This window comes from Melanostigma gelatinosum (genome assembly GCF_949748355.1).
Source record: "Melanostigma gelatinosum genome assembly, chromosome: 21".
NCBI classification, from domain to species: Eukaryota; Metazoa; Chordata; class Actinopteri; order Perciformes; family Zoarcidae; genus Melanostigma; species Melanostigma gelatinosum.
Window position 1 is genome coordinate 11035324 of NC_136654.1, and position 20100 is coordinate 11055423.

Below are 20100 nucleotides of genomic sequence, written 5' to 3' on the forward strand. Positions count from 1 at the left end.
TCATCCATGGTCATGGTGTAACGCGACGGACAGATGTGGAGACAGATGTTGACGCGATGCGTGCGGACAGAACCTGGTGGCCTACGTGAGGAACGAGCCGTAGGTCTCGACAAGCCTCCCAGCAGACTGCATAGCCTGATACGAGAAGGTCCGGTTCGACTGACCATCAGGTGACATCAGCAACAATAACTTACACTGTTCAGAGGCTGAGCATCTCTATTGGTATTATAATACATATGTATTATAATACTAATTCATACATTACTATTCTACTCTTTACTCATATCAACATGTTACTCTGGCGAACATCAGACGATAGGTAACAGAATCAAAGAGGGCTCGAACTAACATAAACAAGAAGCATTAATTCATTTTATAAAGAAGTAATCACACGGGACTCTACCTGCTGAGATGCTGTCTCTCTCCTTCAGACGCGCTTCTACATTACCGCGTGAGCGCGCCTCAGTCGCAGGCTTTATGAAACGGAGGCGCGCGGGAACCATCGTGTATCGCTGTAGCTGGGGAACAATTAGACAGACGGACGGTTGCCATGGAAACATTTGCATCACACAGGAACGAGCCAGGTTTTAGTTGAGCCGGGCTCGTTTCATGACATTGTTGCTGTCGTTCAGAAGAGCTCTTTGTGTGACTACGTGTGGTGTTGACTGAAGTATGGAGACGTAAGTCTGCAGAGACCACTGCTACAAAGGCTAGCTAAAGCTACTGTATTATGGTAAGCTAACTAAGCTAAATGTTTGTTAATACACAACTTTATTGACCTCGGTCAATATATTTGTATCTACACCTCAGAATGGCAGTGTCACATCCCCGTTACTTACAAATAGATTCATGTTCAACGTGAGGGCCTTTATTATGAGGTGTTTTGTGTGATCTTTTTTCATTCATTTGGCCAAATGTCCAATGTTTCTACTGCTCACCGCTTCTTTAGATTAGATTAGACTGTCATGTCAGAGATGGAGATCCTCTGATCGAAAGGTCTAGTTATCATAAGAGTTCTGGATTGATGGACCCTTTATCTTATGGTTTATAGATCATGAATACAAATTAAAAACATTTACATTTGTTCTCAGAATCCAGTATTACAAGACAAAAACTTGGTAATATCCATTGAACCAACTTCACCATGATGTTACAGAACCAATGTTGCTACAGGAGAGAAGATGACCAATAGCATGAATACTACGTGTTGCAGCGCATGATGACCTATATTGTGGCTCCAAGGTGTATCCCAGTTCCAACATGCACTCAGACGGGGACAGTGGGCTGGGAGGCCTGGAGGCCCAGCTGGCCAGTAAAGAGAAGGAGTGGAAGGAGCTCTTGGCTACAAGGGATCATCAGCTCGAGAGTTCCCTCAATAAGGCCCAGGAGGAGTGTTTCTCCCTGAGGTACTCTGCGTCCACCTCACATCAGAAAGCAGTAAATATGACTGTGCACCTCAGCTTTTAGCTGGAATATTCCTTTAGAAATGTGGGATTTGAGGATGTTCCCCAGTCTCTGACTTTCACAGGAACAATACCAATAGTTGTGTGGATTATTGTCAGGTTGCAACACAATTATTTTCACTTTCACTTAACCTGTTGATTATTTAGAAGTTAATTGATTCATGTTTTAGTATATGAAATATTAGAAAATGGAAAAAAACATTGTCCATCCATTCCCTAGCCTACAAGCCTGCAAAAACCCAAATCTATTCAGTTCAAAATTATATAAAACTGAGAAAAGCAACAAAACCTTATTTAACAATAATGTTTAGCATAATTGCTTGAAATACTGAAAGGATTCATTGATAACCAAATAAATGTTCTGCCTATCAACCGACCAGCAGTCGTATCAGCCTAGTCTTCCGCCATGTCTTCTCTATGTGCCTATCTAGTCTGTAGAGTGTGAGACTCCTCTCTGTCTTTGGATGGAAAGTGTTTTGTCTTTTGATTTTGTGTAAAACAGAGTTCAGTTGTAATGAAATATAATTAGAATTGCTTCACCTGCTGAAGTGTTGTGTGTGAAAGGATGATGACATAACAACAGGTAGAATATTTTAACTCTTACGAGAGTGAGAGTGAGAGTGAGAAAAGAACACATTTCCTCACCTACATGTAATGCTATCTATGCATGCAGATAGCTTATTTGCACAGGTTTTGAAATGTGTCAGAGATATCGACCTCCAGCCCAATACAATGGAGGTCTGTGGATTATCAAGAGTAACCAGGATATTGTATCTGGAAAGACTCATTGCTATAGCATGCTATTGAAATGTTTAATTGTCAATGGCGTGAGCACCACAAACTAAATTCTATCCTCCTCTACTGTAGTGGGGTGGAGGCAGGAATGTCAGAGAGACATCTCACAGTCTAAAGAAACACAAGCTGAAACACTGGGCTTCAGGCAAGACACACTTGCAAGAAACACATTTGTTCTTAAGCTGCAGGTACGAACGAGGATTTGTCTATGACCTTATTTTCTAGGTACAAAATTCGCGAGCGGTTCAGACATTTTATATATTGTAGATATGCATCTATTTTTTTAGCTACTTGTATGCACATAATATTTCACTCGTTGTTTATTTTTGCTTATCGTTTTGAACCATTGTTGTCCTTGATTTATCTGTATTTCTGTCTGTCTAAATGAAGACTTGGACTTCATGCTCGAACATTTTCATATTCTCACCCTAAATCTCTCTTTTACTGTGAGCTTTGCTGCTGCGAGCATTTCAAGATTAACTTCTCTCTTGATTTATTCCCTCAGTAAACATTGTAAACATGAGTTTATGTCTCAATCTCTAGTTTCAAGTCTTCTTCAATACAGCATGTTCATTTAGTACATTATGGTCCATTTAGAGTCAAACCGACCATAAAGCAGGGGATGCTTTCCCCAGCCTCACCTGATGCTTCCTGTCTGTCATCAAGTCATTGATCCACTGACAGCAGGGGGTGGACACAGTGAGCTTATAATAGAGGACTTCTGGTATGAAGCCTGTTGCCCAGGCTGCTAAACAAGCTTGCCTGGATGTGCACACACTTGGTCCCTCTTCCACAGATAGAAGTTGGACAGCGCTGTGTGTGCGATGGCTTTAATGACACACAAATAACATACAGCTTTCACTTACTGTCCAGCCAGCCATCTTGGATTTTGAGGTTGGACTTTGTGAGGTTCTGCCGACTTTCCGAGGTGGAAATCTGACTTCAGGAGACTTTCAAGTTGAACTTCTGACTTCCACATTGAAATGGAATGCCCCATTAGCTTCTAAACCAACCACCTGCCTCCTTATACAAGCTAAACTTTTTAAAGGTCGTTCGTCATTTCCTAAAATGCAGAACGTACTTCATTTGTCATTTACAAATAGCTCTGTCCCCACGTGCCTTAAGTCTGCTGTGGTTCAACTTTTACTTCAGAAACCACACCTGTAGATCCATGGTGTCTGGATAAGAATCGACCCGTCTCTAACCCACATATTTAAGAGTGATCCTTTTGAACCTTTTCAGTCTGCTCTCAGGTGCTTTCACTGCTCTCCACTGGAGCTGCACTTACTAAAGTGGTGAAAGAACTTGTGCTTACTATGGATTCAGATTCCACATCAGTGCTTCTATTACTGGATCTCATTGCCGTTTTTGATACCATTGATCATTGTATACTCGTAGACCGACTGGAAAATCAATTTTCCATCTCTGGCCTGTTCTGTGATGTCTTTCTTTTTGAGTAAAGTGATGGCCTATGAATTCTTTTGTAACGCTTCATTTGTCAGAGAACGTTACCAGAAACTCAGGGAAGATTTCCAGTTCAACCTGGGCATCCTGGATGAACGAGACAGAGAGCTGGAGAGATCCGACGCCCTGACGGCCAGAGCTCTGACTGTGGAGCATGACAGGTACTCTTCATCTCGCTCTGCTCAATGCAAACTCATGTGTAACATGAAGATGACAGTGAAATGAAAAAATAGGAACATATTTGCGTGTAAAATAGCAGTAGAAGATAGCACTTAAGAAAATGTATGAAAAATCTATTCAAAACTAAAATATTAAATACTCAAATATATACATGCAATATATGATAAATGAAAAGAAATGAGAATGTGAGAAACATAATCAGTCAAGAATTGATAATTTGACCTAAATGTCTAATAGAACAAATTAATTTGGACAGACATGGATGTAAAGTGCTACTTGGTGCTACTGGTTGACTTTTTGCTTGTGTTCTTTGTATGGAAAGTGTTCCCGTCATGGGAAATACACTTCAAATCAAGTGTATTATTGTCATTATTATTGATATTATTATCATTAACAAATTATGAAATTGTCATGGATTAATTGTGTGTTGATTGATTTCAGCAGAAGCAATAATCCAGTGCTTTATGCATTTTATTAAAGAGTGTACAGTAATGTCCCCAGCAGACACAGTGGCTGTCTAGATCAGTGATTCTCAACTGGTGGGTCGCAGAACCGTTTTCAGTGGGTCGCGGGCCTTTGCCTGACAAAAAAATAAAAAAATAAATAAGTTGTGATTTTATTTTGAAGGGCATTTTTTTTATGCAGCGGAATTATTCCAGCATTTACGGCACTGTTGGTAGTGGTGCAGGAAAAATACCGACCAATGCGTTGTGAATCACATCATGTGATGAAGCTCAGCCAATCAAATATGAGTATTCTGACAAGTTTCCTGACTTGAGTGAGATGTACACACACCGTGACACACGGGGAGAGACGAGGATACAGAGAGCAGAGCACGACTGTTGAGCTGTGGGTTGTGAAAGTCAAATCATAGGACGATCTCCAAAAGAGAGAAATGTCCAGAGAGACCAGAGTCATTAGACTCTGACTGGACAGACTCATAGAGGTGAATTCTTCAAACACTAATTTCTCCTTTTGAAAGATGAGAAAAATATAATATTGTGGATTTTTCACTTCACCCTGAATGGACTGAGTTTAAAGCTGCAGCGTAATTCAGTGAAAATATTTTTTCTAAATTTAATTTCATTACGTAATTTATTTTTTAATCCAGCTGTTATTTTACTTGAAATGAGAAGAACATGTATTCATGGATTTCTAATCCATCCAGTTAAATTTGAAAAATGAGAATAATATTTGTTAAAATATAATTGATGTGTGCTTTCTTTATTTGATTTGATTGTTGTTGTTTACTACACAGAGACGTTACCACTACTAGACGTCTTGAGTATAGATATACCAAAATTATATATTTATTATATATATATATATATATATATATATTTGGGTGGTGGGTTGGTGGGTCCCGCAGCCAGACCAGTTGAGAACCACTGGTCTAGATGGACTGATACTGAAATACTGGTGTTATTTGAAGGCAGGGGGAGCTGAACCGGCTCCGTGTGCAGGTCTCTGAGCTGGAGAAGCAGAGAGCCACAGAGACCGAGGAGAGGCAGGAGCAGCTCAGTAGAAGTCGTCTGCAGCTGGACGAGCTCAAGCGGTGAGTGAGAGGGAAGAAACTGAGAATAATGTGATAAATGATGGCACACTCTGAACTTACCTGACAGACAGTAGTGTCTCCCCCATGCTCCGGAGGAGATCTGACTCTCTACTCGATTCACATCTCCTTTTTCCCCCAAAGTCTCTGAAAAGTCTCACATTACATATCGATCAGCTCAATGATTGGCTGAAGTCCAACAAGCCCCTCCTGGGCCGTTAATCCATTGTTTTGATCTTCACACCTCACCCAGCCACTTTCAAACAACCCCAGCTCCAGCACATTCCTCAAACCCCCTCTCACAGACACTTAATGCATGAAATGACCAGACTCCTACAAGTAAATATACTGTATCACATTATATCCATAATTAGGAGCTTTACAACTTAAATCCCTCACACTACGCTTACAATTAGCGTCCACACGACGACTTTTGAAAACACTGCTGACCTCGTATTAGTCCTCGGGGATCACATCAGCCGTCATCACATCAAGCCTGCGACACGGCAACGCTGTAAAAGTCGCTGATAGACAGGCCTCAGGTCTGTTTCACTCGTTGCTGTGGAAGTAAACTACACTCACGTACACACGGACATGGCTGCAGCGCTCGCCTGTGTAATGGTTGTCTTTTCTAGGTTAGGCTGCAATAGCAATGTGCGTGATTGATAACCTCTACAGCCTATACTTCTACATAATGCTCTTTCATAATGTGCTTGGGTATTATTTCTGGCCTACACAATTCAAGTAATGTTTTAATACAGTAATTATTTTACACATTCATAATAAGTGATATTTTTGTCACCAATTAGAAAAACGTCAGTTCCATACTGTAAAGAACTGTGGTCCACTTACAACATAGGTCATCTCCCCACAACATCCTTCATTTTGAACCATTTTGCTCATTTCAAATCGAAACTGACCATGTTCTTTGCTCACAGAACATATCCCATCAGATTCTTGAATCCCTCCACTGGATGCAGATCTGGAGATTTTAGACATTACTTCTACTTTTAACTGAAATAAAAATACATTTTCTAAGAATTACTGTAAATGTTGTTTCTTTGTTTTGACCTCCGTACAATTGTGGTCAAATTGGTCATTCCCAAAACGACATCTTTACTCTTTGCTCATTTTTTGCCACAACCCCTAAATTGATGTTCTCCAGATGTGTTGGTACTGTAATGCCGTGTTCACACCGGTCGCGTTGATTTTTTGACGCACTGCAAAAAAGCGTCCAACGCGCCGCCGGTCGTGTTCACACCAAACGCCGCAAAATCTCGTAGCACCGGAGAGGGGGCGTGGTTTATCGTCCTGGAAGCCGTTCACATGGCCGCCATTTATTTACGCTGTCAACCGTGAAAGGAATAAGGACGTGTTTGTACGTGTTTTGTACGTGTTGTGGAAGTCCCTCAAACATCGGAATGCCAAACGCCGTCATGTCTGGTTCATAATATTGTTCAGAGGAGCTCCGTGGATTGTATCGAGCTGTATTCACTGTGTCTAGCAAGCCACCGGTCGCTGTTTACTACAGCTGTAGGAACACAAAATAAACTGATTTGGCTGTGATTCAACGGCAATAAACCGACAAAAAGGGACTCCGAAATAACTACGTAATGATGCCGATTTGTACTTGTCTTCTCCGACAAAAAGGGACTCCGAAATAACTACGTAATGATGCCGCCGATTTGTAGGTTACTTGTCTTCTCAATGGAGCTCTGATGGATCGGTGCTAGGCTATGCTAACATCGTAGCAGCTCCACCAGCACTCAATAACGTCACGTAGACGTAAATACGGCAGCGGCTATTCATTGTTTGTATTGTATGGTTTACACACACACATGTATACGCATAGTTTGGTCCGGTCTCTATTGATATGAGGTATCGTAGAGCTCTGGGTGAACACAGACGGCTACAGGATTTATTTCCTGATTCAACAACGACAGAAAGCTAGTGATGACAGGGGGAGCAACTCAACGCTGATAGGCTATCGCGCCACAGCGTTCAACCACTGTTCTACAAAACCGCCTGCAGTACACACCTCAATGCTTTTCCAACAATCCCTCCGGGATAGCAGGAGGCACGCTTTTTCCCTTCGACCTCGGTTGAGACAGGGAGCACACAACGCTCTCTTCGCTTGGACCCCCCGTCCAGGCCACAGAAGATCCAGCTCTCGCCGCCAGCGCGACGCTGGCCACGAGGAAGCAACGGCCCTTCACCCCTCCTCAAACCCTGACAGGTCATAAGCCATTTCGCTGGTCGAAACGACAGTGTTCCACGCTGAGTAAAGGCCCACTCAGCCCGCGATAACGAATCCGCTTCAGCCATCCGTTCTCCGCTTTTTGCTTTTCTTTTTCTTTTGGTGCACACATTCCGGCGAAGGAAAGACGACCAAGCCTCCCTCCTTCACCGACGATTCCCGGTAAGACGCAAGGACCACGCCGTCTTAGCCGAAGTTAAACTGTCCTCCCTGCAGTGAGGAGAGATCACGTCTGCGTTTCGCTCCAGAGCGAGCTCACGCCACGACGGCACAGCGCCCGCTGCACGGCCGCGCTGCAAGCAGCCTTGCCCCCCTTCCTGACGAGGAAAAACGGACAACTTCCCCACGAACACTTCAACGTTGCAACGACGCATCGACAAGTAAGATTCTTGGTATCTGGGCATAGCTTAGCTTAAATTAACTTAAATTTAATTCAGGCCATTCATTTATATGTTGATATTCCCGTGTTTTTGTGTGTTTAAGTTACTGTCACGTGACATTGAGATATTGCGCAATCATTACGGAGCAGAGAAGCTCCGCTGCATTGTGTATTAACTGTTTGACTGTTGCTTTTGGGATTATTTGATTTCATTTTTGTTCTTGCTCTATTTCCTTGAATCGATTCTATGAGTGAAGTGTGGAAACGCGACTATCGGGCATAAGTGTCGTCAGTTCGCGAAGCGACAACGGCAACTTGTGTGAGATACGATCGGCGATCCTCATTTTCACTACAACGTGACATCGCACACAGAAACTCTGATTCCTCTCTCTCCCCTTTTATTCCTCTTCTCACGTAACACACACAGCTCCTATCTCTGCCCCTGGGGAAACCCCGTTCAAACGATCGCCTCACAACACATGTGTGCATCGGCACACGTGATTACGTATAGCAGGCTCGCCGCCATTTTGTCCGAGTCACTCGACTCCGCCATCTGGTGGTAGTTTAGTTGTAGTATCTTAAGGCCCCTCCCCTTTTGGCCCGCGTCACTCGACGCCGCCATCTTTGTAGTCTTTAGCAATAGCTGTAAGACTCTCCTTCCTTTTCACCCACAGACCCACCCACACACATATACACACACACACACACAGACATACACCCTCATCCATTTTATTCATTCTTTAGTTTAGGCATATAAAATTGTATGATAACGTTTGTTGGTTGCAATATTAATTGATTTTATCATTTATTATTTTGATTTAATAAACTCTGTTATACTTTAAGGAGCAGTCGTCTGTGATTACTTGTGCATATGTATTTGATAAGACTGTATGTAGTAGCCTGTGCTCGAACTTAAAAACCTTCACTGTCACTGAATGTATAGTCATACGCAGACTATTGACATTATGAGTGACTACTAATTATGAGACTTAGTTTTATCGTTTGGTTATTGGTCCCTGTTCGCAGGGTGGTGCCCCGTTGTTATTAATAATCATTAATAATTGTTACATACATCAATAATTCTATTGATGTCAAGAATTCAGTTTCTTAAATGCTGATAACCCAAACACGCTCCTTATGTTCCCAACATAATGGTGCCCCGTGTGAGGCTACGTTATTCCAGTTTTGTTACAGTATATATGCACATTAATCCATAATTATTTTTGAATAATTAATTTTCCAAAACAATATTTATTTCGAATTTCTTTTTTTTTTTCTTCTTTTGAATGATCCAAATTCCTGAAACTTATTTCCCAAAATAGGTAGGCTTTGATATTCAAAATATTTTCTTATTGTAATAAAATTTTTGATTTTAAATTTTGATTTTTAATCTTAATCTTTAATTCCCTTCTCGAAATTTTATTTTGTTTCCTTTACAGGTTTAATTATTCGTTTCATTTCTTAAACTAACAGCCAGCTGTGTAGTAGATTTGATCGTTTTATTTGTAATACCTTGCTTGTTTTCTTAAATACCTTCAAAGAAGTTACACACAGCTGTCACAGGCCCAAAGTGCTAAACCACATTAGCATTTCGCACCTCTGGCTGCAAAGCAGTAGTGATACCTCAGAGCAGCAACAGTAGAAACGTAAGTCACAGAGCTAGACATTTCACTGTGCGCCTGCATGAACCGTAACACTAACAGTAATTAACATCTAACAGTAGAAATCCTAAGTTACAGAACTAGACATTTCACTGAGAACCGTAAACACTAACAGTTTCCGTTCTAACACTAGGGAATTAACAACCACTGGGAGTCTCGCTCATTAGAGAGAATGAGCGACGAGAAATCCCCCATTCCTGGAGCTGTAGCTCCAGAAGACACCGCATTACGAGATGCAGTGGCTGATGTCCTCGGTCTCACAGCAAAGGAAAGAGAGTACTTTGCAAAATACACTGCTGTCCTATGCGACGAGCAATTAGAGCAGCTGGTGGCTTATGTAAACAGAGGTTCAGGAGTTCAGTTTCTTAAATGCTGATAACCCAAACACGCTCCTTACGTTCCCAACAGTAGTTATTTCGCAGTCCCTTTTTGTCGGAGAAGACAAGTACAAATCGGCATCATTATGTAGTTATTTCGGAGTCCCTTTTTGTCGGGTTATTGCCGTTGAATCACAGCCAAATCAGTTTATTTTGTGTTCCTACAGCTGTAGTAAACAGCGACTACAGCTCGATACAATCCACGGAGCTCCTCTGAACAATATTATGAACCAGACATGACGGCGTTTGGCATTCTGATGTTTGAGGGACTTCCACAACACGTACAAAGCAGCAATTGTACTTATTCCTTTCATGGTTGATAGCGGAAAGAAATGGCGGCCAGGTGAACGGCTTCCAGGACGATAAACCACGCCCCTTCTCCAGCGCTACGAGATTTTGCGGCGTTTGGCGTGAACACGACCGGCGGCGCGTTGGACGCGATTTTGCAGTGCGTCAAAAAATCAACGCGACCGGTGTGAACGCAGCATGCTTCTTACTTGGTCAATGTCATGGTACTGTAACATGGTGTGTGTGTGTGTGTGTGTGTGTGTGTGTTTGCTTGTGTGTCTTGTTGTGACTGGAACGTAGCTCTAAGGCTGGTGAAATTCAAAAGCAAACTGAGGAGTATGAAAGGATGGAATGGGATTTGCAGTGCAGAATACAAGAGGTGGAAGGAGAGCTGACCCTACAGAGACAGGTGAACACACACACACACACACACACACACACTTTCATCCCTCTGAAGGTCTGAATGTCCCATGTCTATATATAATGTTGGCCATGTAGATATATGTTGTTCACAGTTGTGACTAAAACTATCACAGCCCCAGAATAAACAATCGATATGACTCTGTAGAAATGACATTGGGCTACTGACAGATAAATGCAGCTATGGCATAGAGCAACTCTATATCTTGTGTTACAGTTCTCTCTCTGTACAGTGGAGAGGACTGACATAACAGGTAGAGCAGCCAGACATTCAGAGGGGATCAGCAGACCTTTTAGGATGAACCCACATAAGAGAGCTCGGAAGCTGGTGTCTGTTCCACTGAATTAGCTGCCTTTGTTATAACATCATGCACAGGACATTTCCAGGAATGAGTGTGTGTGTGTGTGTGTGTGTGTGTGTGTGTGTGTGTGTGTGTGTGTGTGTGTGTGTGTGTGTGTGTGTGTGTGTGCGTGTGCGTGTGCGTGTGCGCGCGTGCGTGCGTGAGATGCTACATATCTCTTTGTCAAAATATATATTAAAACATTTATTTTATTGGCAAACTGAAGATGGTATATGCTGTCAAATGAATTGTAATAACTTTCTGTCCGTTTAGTGTCATACCTGTGGACATGTCTTACACATTCTGCTCCTTCCTGACACAGAGAGGATTGTTGCTTCTTCTGTTTGGTTCATGTTGTTTTCATCAACCGTCACTGCATCCACTATCAAATGTTGGAGAGCAGTGATCTCTTCTTGAGTTTGCCCTGTGTAGCAACCAAGCAGAATCTGAATCAGTACCACACAACACACAACACAAAGAGGAGGCTGCTCGGACCGAGCTGTGCTTTGGGATGTTGTGTTTGTGTTTAGTTCCAGCCTGTGTTTAATGATGAATCTGTAATGGTTCTCCTCTGGTCAACAGGAGATGACAGCAGCTTCTGACTGTAAACTCAGAGAGCGGGAACATGTGTTCAACTTGAAAATGGATGAGATGCGCACTGTGGTGCTGTCTTGTCAACTAAAGGTAAGGAGAGTGAAAGAATGCTGTTTCTCTGTAAAGTCCATTTGCGTTGTCTATAAATACCAGTAAGTTGGACAGAAACACTCATGTACACATAAACATATATGCAAAGTCGTTCTGTTATTCAAAATTCACAATGTGTTTAAGTATCCAGACAATTCATTTATAGTTTAGTAGTATTCTAAATCTAAGTAATCCATATAAATATGGATTACATGATTTTCTTGTTGACCTTTAATCTTCGAATGGCTAGTCCTTCACACCAAACGTCATCATAATTTGTCTGTGTGTGTGTGTGTGTGTGTCCTTGTCCAGGTGAAGCTGCTGTCTAAAGAGACTGAAGTTCACCTCCAGGCTCAGCATCAGTCCACAGAGGCTCTCAAAGCTTCCGAGGAGTTCAGTCAGCAGATACAAACCCAGCTGTATCACAAAGACCAGGAGATCAAAGACCTCACCGCTGTCAAGGACCACAAGTATGCTCCTGTACCGTGTGTGTGTGTGTGGGGGGGGGTTATTGTGTGTAAGATTTTGTGACTATTTTCTGTTTTAGGATAAAAGAGCTTGAGGACAAGCTGAAATGGATGGAGACTAAATTGAAGAAAGGGGAGGAAGACCACATCAAGAAGTGAGTCACTGATAACAATTAATAAACTCCAGCTGCTAGCCAGATACTGTACTGAGAGACAGAGAGAGAGAGAGAGAGAGAGCGAGAGAGAGAGAGCGAGAGAGAGATTTAAATATCAAAAGAATGGAAACACGAGAGGCCTGTGTCAGGTTCAGGTTCAGGTTCAGGTTCCTGGCTACAAGGCTAAAAATCAGTCAATCAATAAGTAAAATAAACAAGCACACACACGTTACTGTCTGGTTCTTATCAGTAGTGTCATCTACACCTGTGTGTAGAATGTGTAAAGTTCTTTTCCAGTGAAATACCTGGAGCTATAGGCAGCAGATGCCTTGGCTGTGTCCAGACCCCAGCGTGTTGTGTGCTGATCGGACGTGGCTAACAGAGATCCTGTGAGATGGTCACTGTGGCAACAACAACAATGGGAGGGACCACAGCAAAGGCAAAACTAAAACAGTGGGGAGGACGAGCTGGTGTTTGGAACAGGCTGGGAACCCAAGTCCTCCTTCTACCCCAGACCAGGATCCAACCTGCAGCTGTCCAGTCCTTGTAAGGATGATCTCAGGGCAAGGATCAGATCCGAACAGGACCTGGAGACTGTGGCATCCTCTGTGTCACTGGGACTTGGCTCAGCCACCAGGTGTCGGATCAAGCTGTCCGACCATCAGAGTGCTTCTCTAATTTCTGTGTGGACGGAGCAGAGGAGTTCGGCAGGTCAGAGGCTGGTGGAGTCCGTCTAGTGATGAACAACAATTTGTGTAATCCCAGAGAGACTAAAACCTACTCGTGCTCATCTGGCTTTGAGTCGATCTCATGCCGTCCATTCTGCCATCCTCAGGGGTTCACTCTGGTCATCATCTCTGCTGTGTGCGTACGCAGCATTGATGGAGCTGCAGGGTGGTCTGTGACGGTACTGGACCAGGTAACTGGACGCTGCCCTCCTCTGGACTGGGGACTTTGGCAAGGTGAAGCTTAAAAAAGTTCCACCTAATGTCTAAAAACACATCAGCTTTTCCATCAGAGGGTGGAGTCCCAACATGCGACAAGACAGATTATTTGCCATCTTCTTCATTCCGGAATGTAAACAAAGGGAGAGAGGTCATGTGACTGCCCTATCAGAGGCTATGCTACTGGATGATCTAGACATGTGGCACGTGGACCTAATAAAAAAACACATGGTCAACAGAAGTTTAGTATGATATTCCAAATATGAATGAACTGGTAATATAAACTATACATATAGTATATAACAGTCCTTTCTAGAATGCTGGCTCATTAAACTGTCACAGCTGGACGGCAGGTGATTGGTTGCCTGAGTAAATGCCGTGTCAGCCTACATACAAGGAAGACTTTCTTTTCTTACCTGCAATAGAAATATAGTCATAGATAGAAAAACAATGATATTTCTGTTCATGTTTTAACACAATTAACTCCCACATGTCCTCTCTCCTGCTGTCTCACTTCCTGTAACAAGTGCATTTTCTTGGTGACTCCAAAAAACGAGTGCACATCTTACCTTAGCTTTGTTTCTCCTCCAGTGGTGCCACATCTGTCAAAGTGTAGTTTTGGAAGCCAGGCTTTGTGACCACATCGCCAACTGTGCAGTGCATCATGGCGGGACATTTGTTTCAGTTGATAGGGTTTACATTCACACACAAAGTCAACAAGGTCAGTCTCCACAAATCAAGTTTAGCAGTACTCTGCAGAAGGGCAGTCATTTACACAGGGTTAAAGCTGAATTCATGGCCATTTATACTCGTGACTTTTTCATGTGTAAGCATGCGCATAACTGTGCATGGACAGGGAAAATATCGCTGTGACAGTAGCATGGTAGAAAAGTGTAATTTGTTTTGCTTGAGGAAGAGTGAGAGCATCCTTTCACTTTTCTCCATTCCATTATCCAAACTGCTTATCCTCTTCAGGGTCGCTGGAGCCGATCCCAGCTGACATTGGGCGAAGGCAGGGTTCACCCTGCAGGCTGCCAGTTCATCACAGGGCACATATGTAGAGACAGACAAACATTCACACCTACGGGCAAATAACCTAAGATGCATGTCTTTGGACTGTGGGAGGAAGCCGGAGAACCCGGCTGCCACGAGGAGAATGTGCAAACTCCACACAGAAGGACCATCGGGGATCGAACCCGGGCCCCTCTTGCTGTGAGGTGACAGTGCTAGCCACTACACCACCGTACCCTTTCACGTTTCTCATCCCATATATTTGTTGGAATGCTGTTAAGCATTCCAACTGTTGTTATCCTGTTTCTTTATTCAACTTATATTTCGTCCGTCGCACCTCTTCTTCTCCTTCATATTTTAAGCTACAGAAACCGTTCAACTGTTAAAATGTTCAGCTCTTTCACCAGAGGTCTGCTATGAATTTTCATATTTCTAACCTTTAAACGTTTTGAATTATTAAGCTTTTTATTTTCAATGGGATCTCTATGGAGAATATTTTCAAATGGCTTCAGGCACACAGGTGTTTGCGATTGAGCCAATTAGTGATGTTGATAAACACACAGACTCACAGACACACGTGCACATACACTCCTCTCCCTCTCTCTCTCTGTGTCTCTCATACAGTCATTCAGGTCTTAGGGATCTTTAGAGGTCTTTCCCCCCTCCTCCACCCCCCCCCCCCCCACACACGAACACACACACCCCATTTTAAAATAAAAGCCGCACACACATGATTTGTTGCAGCTGTTACGTGTTGCAGCTCGGCCAAGTATTCTGATAAGTTTCCTGATTCGAGTGACATTTACATACACCGCGACACAAGAGGGAGAGATGAGGAAAGACATGGCAGAGCAGGACAACAGTCATGTAAGCTGTAAAAGATAAGACATAGTACAATCTCCAAATGAGAAAGTTTGCCAGAGATATCAGTCTCTCTCTCTCTCTCTCTCTCACTAATTCTTTCTTCTCTCTCTCTCACTCACTAATTCTTTCTCTCTCTCTCTCTCTCACTCACTAATTCTTTCTTCTCTCTCTCTCGCTCTCTCTCTCACTCACTAATTCTTTCTTCTCTCGCTCTCTCTCTCTCACTCACAAATTCTTTCTTCTCTCTCTCTCTCTCTCACTCACGAATTCTTGTCTCTCTCACGAATTCTTTCCTCTCTCTCTCTCACTCACTAATTCTTTCTTCTCTCTCTCTCTCTCTCTCTCTCTAACTCACAAATTCTTTCTTCTCTCTCTCTCTCTCTCTCTCTCTCTCACTCACGAATTCTTTCCTCTCTCACGAATTCTTTCCTCTCTCTCTCTCACTCACTAATTCTTTCTTCTCTCGCTCTCTCTCTCTCTCACTCACAAATTCTTTCTTCTCTCTCTCTCTCTCTCACTCATGAATTCTTTCCTCTCTCACGAATTCTTTCCTCTCTCTCACTCTAACTCACTAATTCTTTCTTCTCTCTCTCTCTCTCTCTAACTCACAAATTCTTTCTTCTCTCTCTCTCTCTAACTCACGAATTCTTTCCTCTCTCTCTCTCTCACTCACTAAGTCTTTCTTCTCTCTCTCTCACTCTAATTATTTCTTCTCTCTCTCTCTCTCTCTCTCTCACTCTAATTCTTTCTTCTCTCTCTCACTCTAATTCTTTCTTCTCTCTCTCTCTCACTCTAATTCTTTCCCCTCTCTCTCACTAATTCTTTCTTCTCTCTCTCACTCACTAATTATTTCTTCTCTCTCTCACTCACTAATTATGTATTCTCTCTCTCTCTCACTCACTAATTCTTTCCTCTCTCTCTCTCTCACTCACTAATTATTTCTTCTCTCTCTCTCTCTCTCTCTCTCTAATTCTTTCTTCTCTCTCTCTCTCTCTAATTCTTTCTTCTCTCTCTCTCTCTCTCTCTCTCAGTCGCTGTCTCTCTCTCTCTCTCTCTCTCTCTCTGAGCGGAAGCAGGTGTGCGGAGCTGCGGGAGCGGAGGTTTTGAGAGCGATAGTTAAAGTGTTTTTTCGACAATTTTCTTCGTTGGGTAATGTTGGGTATGATGGTGTAGTGGGGTGTGCAGGGTTCACGGGTTTTGTTTGCGTACTTTTATCGGGTTTTTGGGTCTTTTTTGTGAGCGGAGTGCAGCCGGGCAGCAGGTGCTGTCGGCGTGCTAACCGCTAGCATGCGCCTGACGGAGCTAACCAGAGAACACGGCGTGAAGATACCGCCGCCGCTGTTCGGGTGTTCGTTGGAGGAGATCAGTTTGGCAGTGGGTGAACTTGTCGGCCACAGCCACGTGAAGTCCGCAGCACGGATGAGCAGCGCGGTGGTCATCTTTTTGGACAGTATTGAACTTGCGGATGTGGTGTTGACGCGCGGGATATCCGTGGGTGAGCACTTCCTGCCCACGTATGCTCTCGCAACACCCGAGGTGAAAGTCACTGTGTCCAACGTGCCACCATTCATAACGGGCGCTGCCATCGCCAAAGAGCTGTCCAAGCATGGGAAGTTGGTGTCTCCGGTGATAAGGATGCCCTGTGGATTTCAGTCTCCGCTGTTGCGACACGTGTCGTCTCACAGGAGGCATGCTTTCATGGTCCCCAGCGACAGGAGCAGGCCGGTCAACCTCAGCGCCGGTCAACCTCAGCTTCAAGATCACTGTGGGCGATTTTGACTACGTCATCTTTGCAAAGACGAACGATTTTAAATGTTACAGCTGTGGGAGAGAAGGACATCTGAGCAGAGCTTGTCCTGGGGAACACGGCTCAAACAAGGACCAGAACCAGGGAGGTACTGAGGCCAGCGGGGGCAAGCAGGATGGACAAGAGGGAACAGGTGGAGCACGGGAGGTGAGGGTGGGGGAAGCAAGTGGGTCCAAGGAGGTGAGGGTTGAGGAAACGAGTGGGACCAAGGAGGTGAGGGTTGAGGAAACAAGTGGGACCAAGGAGGTGAGGGTTGAGGAAACAAGTGAGACCGAGGAGGTGAGGGTTGAGGAAACAGGTGGGACCAAGGAGGTGAGGGTTGAGGAAACAAGTGAGACCAAGGAGGTGAGGGTTGAGGAAACAGGTGGAGCACAGGCAGTGAGGGAGGAGGGGACAAGTGGGGTACACATGGCGGAAAAGGAGAGGAAAAGTAGGGGACAAGAGGTAATGACGGAGAGGGCAAGTGAGGTCCAGCAGGTGAGGGAGAGTACTGGAGGACAGGTGGAGGCAGGTGGGGAGGTGGCCATGGAAGCAGACGAGGAGCAGCTCAAGGCCCCTCAGCTGAAGAGGAAACAGAGAGGAGACAGAGGAAGCTCACAGGCCAAGAAAGTGGCAACTACAGACAGTGGAGGAGCAGCCGAGTGTGAGTCCAAGCCGGAGGAGGACCCTGAGTCCGGTTGGGAGGACTCTGAGTCCAGTCAGGAGGAGAACTCTGCTGCAAACAGTGAGCCCTCTACACACGGTGCTGGCAGCTCTCGGGGCTCTGGAGGCTACAGCGTGGAGGAGATCAAGGAGTTTCTGAGGAGGAGTAAGAACGTGAGAAAAGTCAGAGTGGAGGACTACCTCTCGGACAAGGAGCAGCTCTCCAGCTCTGCCAGGTCTCACATGAGGAGCAAGGACAGAGGAGGGCTCACGAAGCAGGAAGGATACAGACTAAAGAAAATAGTTCACAAGGTGAACAGAGAACTGGACAAAAGTGGGCGCTGAGTGAGAGTCAGATCTCAGCCTGCAGACAATTACAGACACGTTCATGTTTGATGGACCGTATTTGTTGAACAGTTTTGACTGATAATGTATCGTGTTCAGGAAAAGGCTGAACTGATTGTAGCAGTTTAGCGATGTTTTGTTTGTTCATATGACTTGAGGAAGGAAAAAAAAAGCAACAAAAAAAAAAAACGTATAATAAAGGTTTGTTAAAAAATCAAAAAAATCTCTCTCTCTCTCACTCACTAATTATTTCTTCTCTCTCTCTCTCTCTCTCTCTCTCTCTAATTCTTTCTTCTCTCTCTCTCTCTCTCTAATTCTTTCTTCTCTCTCTCTCTCTCTCTCTCTCTCTCTAATTATTTCTTCTCTCTCTCTCACTCACCAATTATTTCTTCTCTCTCTCTCACTCACCAATTCTTTCTTCTCTCTCGCTCTCTCTCACACTCACTGATTCTTTCTTCTCTCTCTCTCTCACTCACTAATTCTTTCTTCTCTCTCTCTCTCTCACTCACTAATTATTTCTTCTCTCGCTCTCTCTCTCTCTCACTCACTAATTATTTATTCTCTCTCTCTCTCTCACTCACTAATTCTTTCTTCTCTCTCGCTCTCTCGCTTTCTCGCTCACTAATTCTTTCTTCTCTCTCTCGCTCTCACTAATTCTTTCTTCTCTCTCTCTCACTAATTCTTTCTTCTCTCTCTCTCACTCTCGAATTCTTTCTTCTCTCTCTCTCTCTCTCTCTCTCTCTCTCTCTCTCTCACTCTCGAATTCTTTCTTCTCTCTCTCTCTCTCTCACTCTCTCTCTCACTAATTCTTTCTTCTCTCTCTCTCTCTGTCTGTGTCTCTCTCTCATACAATCATTCAGGTCTTAGAGACTTTTAGAGGACTTTTAGAGGTCTTTCCCCCCTCCTCCTCCTCCCCCCCCCCCCCCCACACACACACGCCATTTTTAAATAAAAGCCCCACAGAATGAATCCTAACTGAAATGCTTGTGATGAGCCTGTCATTTAATAACTGGTTTGTGTTTATCTAACATTATGATTCTGTCTCCTCTCCCCTTCTCCCCCACACCCCATTTCAAAATAAAAGCCCCAGAGAGTGAATTCTAACTGAACTGCTTGTGATGAAGCCTGTCATTTAATAACCTCTGTTTATGTGTGTCAAACATTATGATTATGTCTCCTCTCCCCCTCCCTCCCCCATCCAGCCCCACCCTTTCAAAATAAAAGCCCCATGGATTAACTGTATGTAAACATTAAGCTCAAAATTAGGCTTTTTTGTTGAAATAATGAATGCTCTTACCAATACTGCGACAACTACTACTGCTGCTAATATTTCTAGTATTACTATGACTACTGCTGCTACTACTTCCACTACAACTTTTGCTGTTGCTACTATTACTAGTGCTATTACTGCTACCATCAATATTATCACTACCACTACTGCTATTACTACCACTACGACTATTACTTATACTACAACTGCTACTACTGCTATTCATGCTACTACCAGTACTAATACTACGACAGCTATTAGTACGACTGCTACTAGTACTACTACTACTGCTACTTCAAATACTGCCATTACTTTTACTGCTACTACTGTTATATTAAATACCACCACTACTACAGCTAGTACTACTACTACTGATACTAGGCTACTACTTCTTCTAAATACTACTACTTCTTCTAAATACTAATAATTCTTCTTAATACTAATACTTCTACTACTAATGATACTTCTACTACAACTACGACTTATACTACTACTATTACAAATATCACAACTGCTACGACTACTACTTATTCTAATGCTACTAATACTTCTACTACTACTAATACTTCTACTTCAAATACAACTTCTACTACTATTACTACAAATATCACTACTTCTGAAATTTGTTTAAGCTACAGAAATTGTTCAAATATCAAAATGTTCAGCTCTTTCATGAGAGGGGTGCTTTGACTTTTCATATTTGTAATCTTTAAACTTTTTGAATTAAGCTTTTT

At 43.3% G+C, this 20100-nt stretch overlaps 1 protein-coding gene across 1 annotated transcript in view; it reads left to right on the plus strand.

Annotated features, from left to right (window-relative positions):
• Positions 1-609: 609 nt before the first annotated feature.
• ccdc57 (coiled-coil domain containing 57) overlaps positions 610-20100 on the plus strand; it is a gene marked incomplete at its 3' end in the record, with an annotated part of 38377 nt that continues 18886 nt past the window's right edge. Inside the window, exons 1-8 of the mRNA XM_079292630.1 lie at positions 610-733; positions 1243-1406; positions 3761-3883; positions 5335-5457; positions 10717-10825; positions 11760-11861; positions 12174-12331; positions 12409-12483. Of these exons, the coding sequence (XP_079148756.1) occupies positions 731-733; positions 1243-1406; positions 3761-3883; positions 5335-5457; positions 10717-10825; positions 11760-11861; positions 12174-12331; positions 12409-12483 (857 nt within the window). The 5' untranslated portion in view covers positions 610-730. The remainder of the gene's footprint in view (positions 734-1242; positions 1407-3760; positions 3884-5334; positions 5458-10716; positions 10826-11759; positions 11862-12173; positions 12332-12408; positions 12484-20100) is intronic.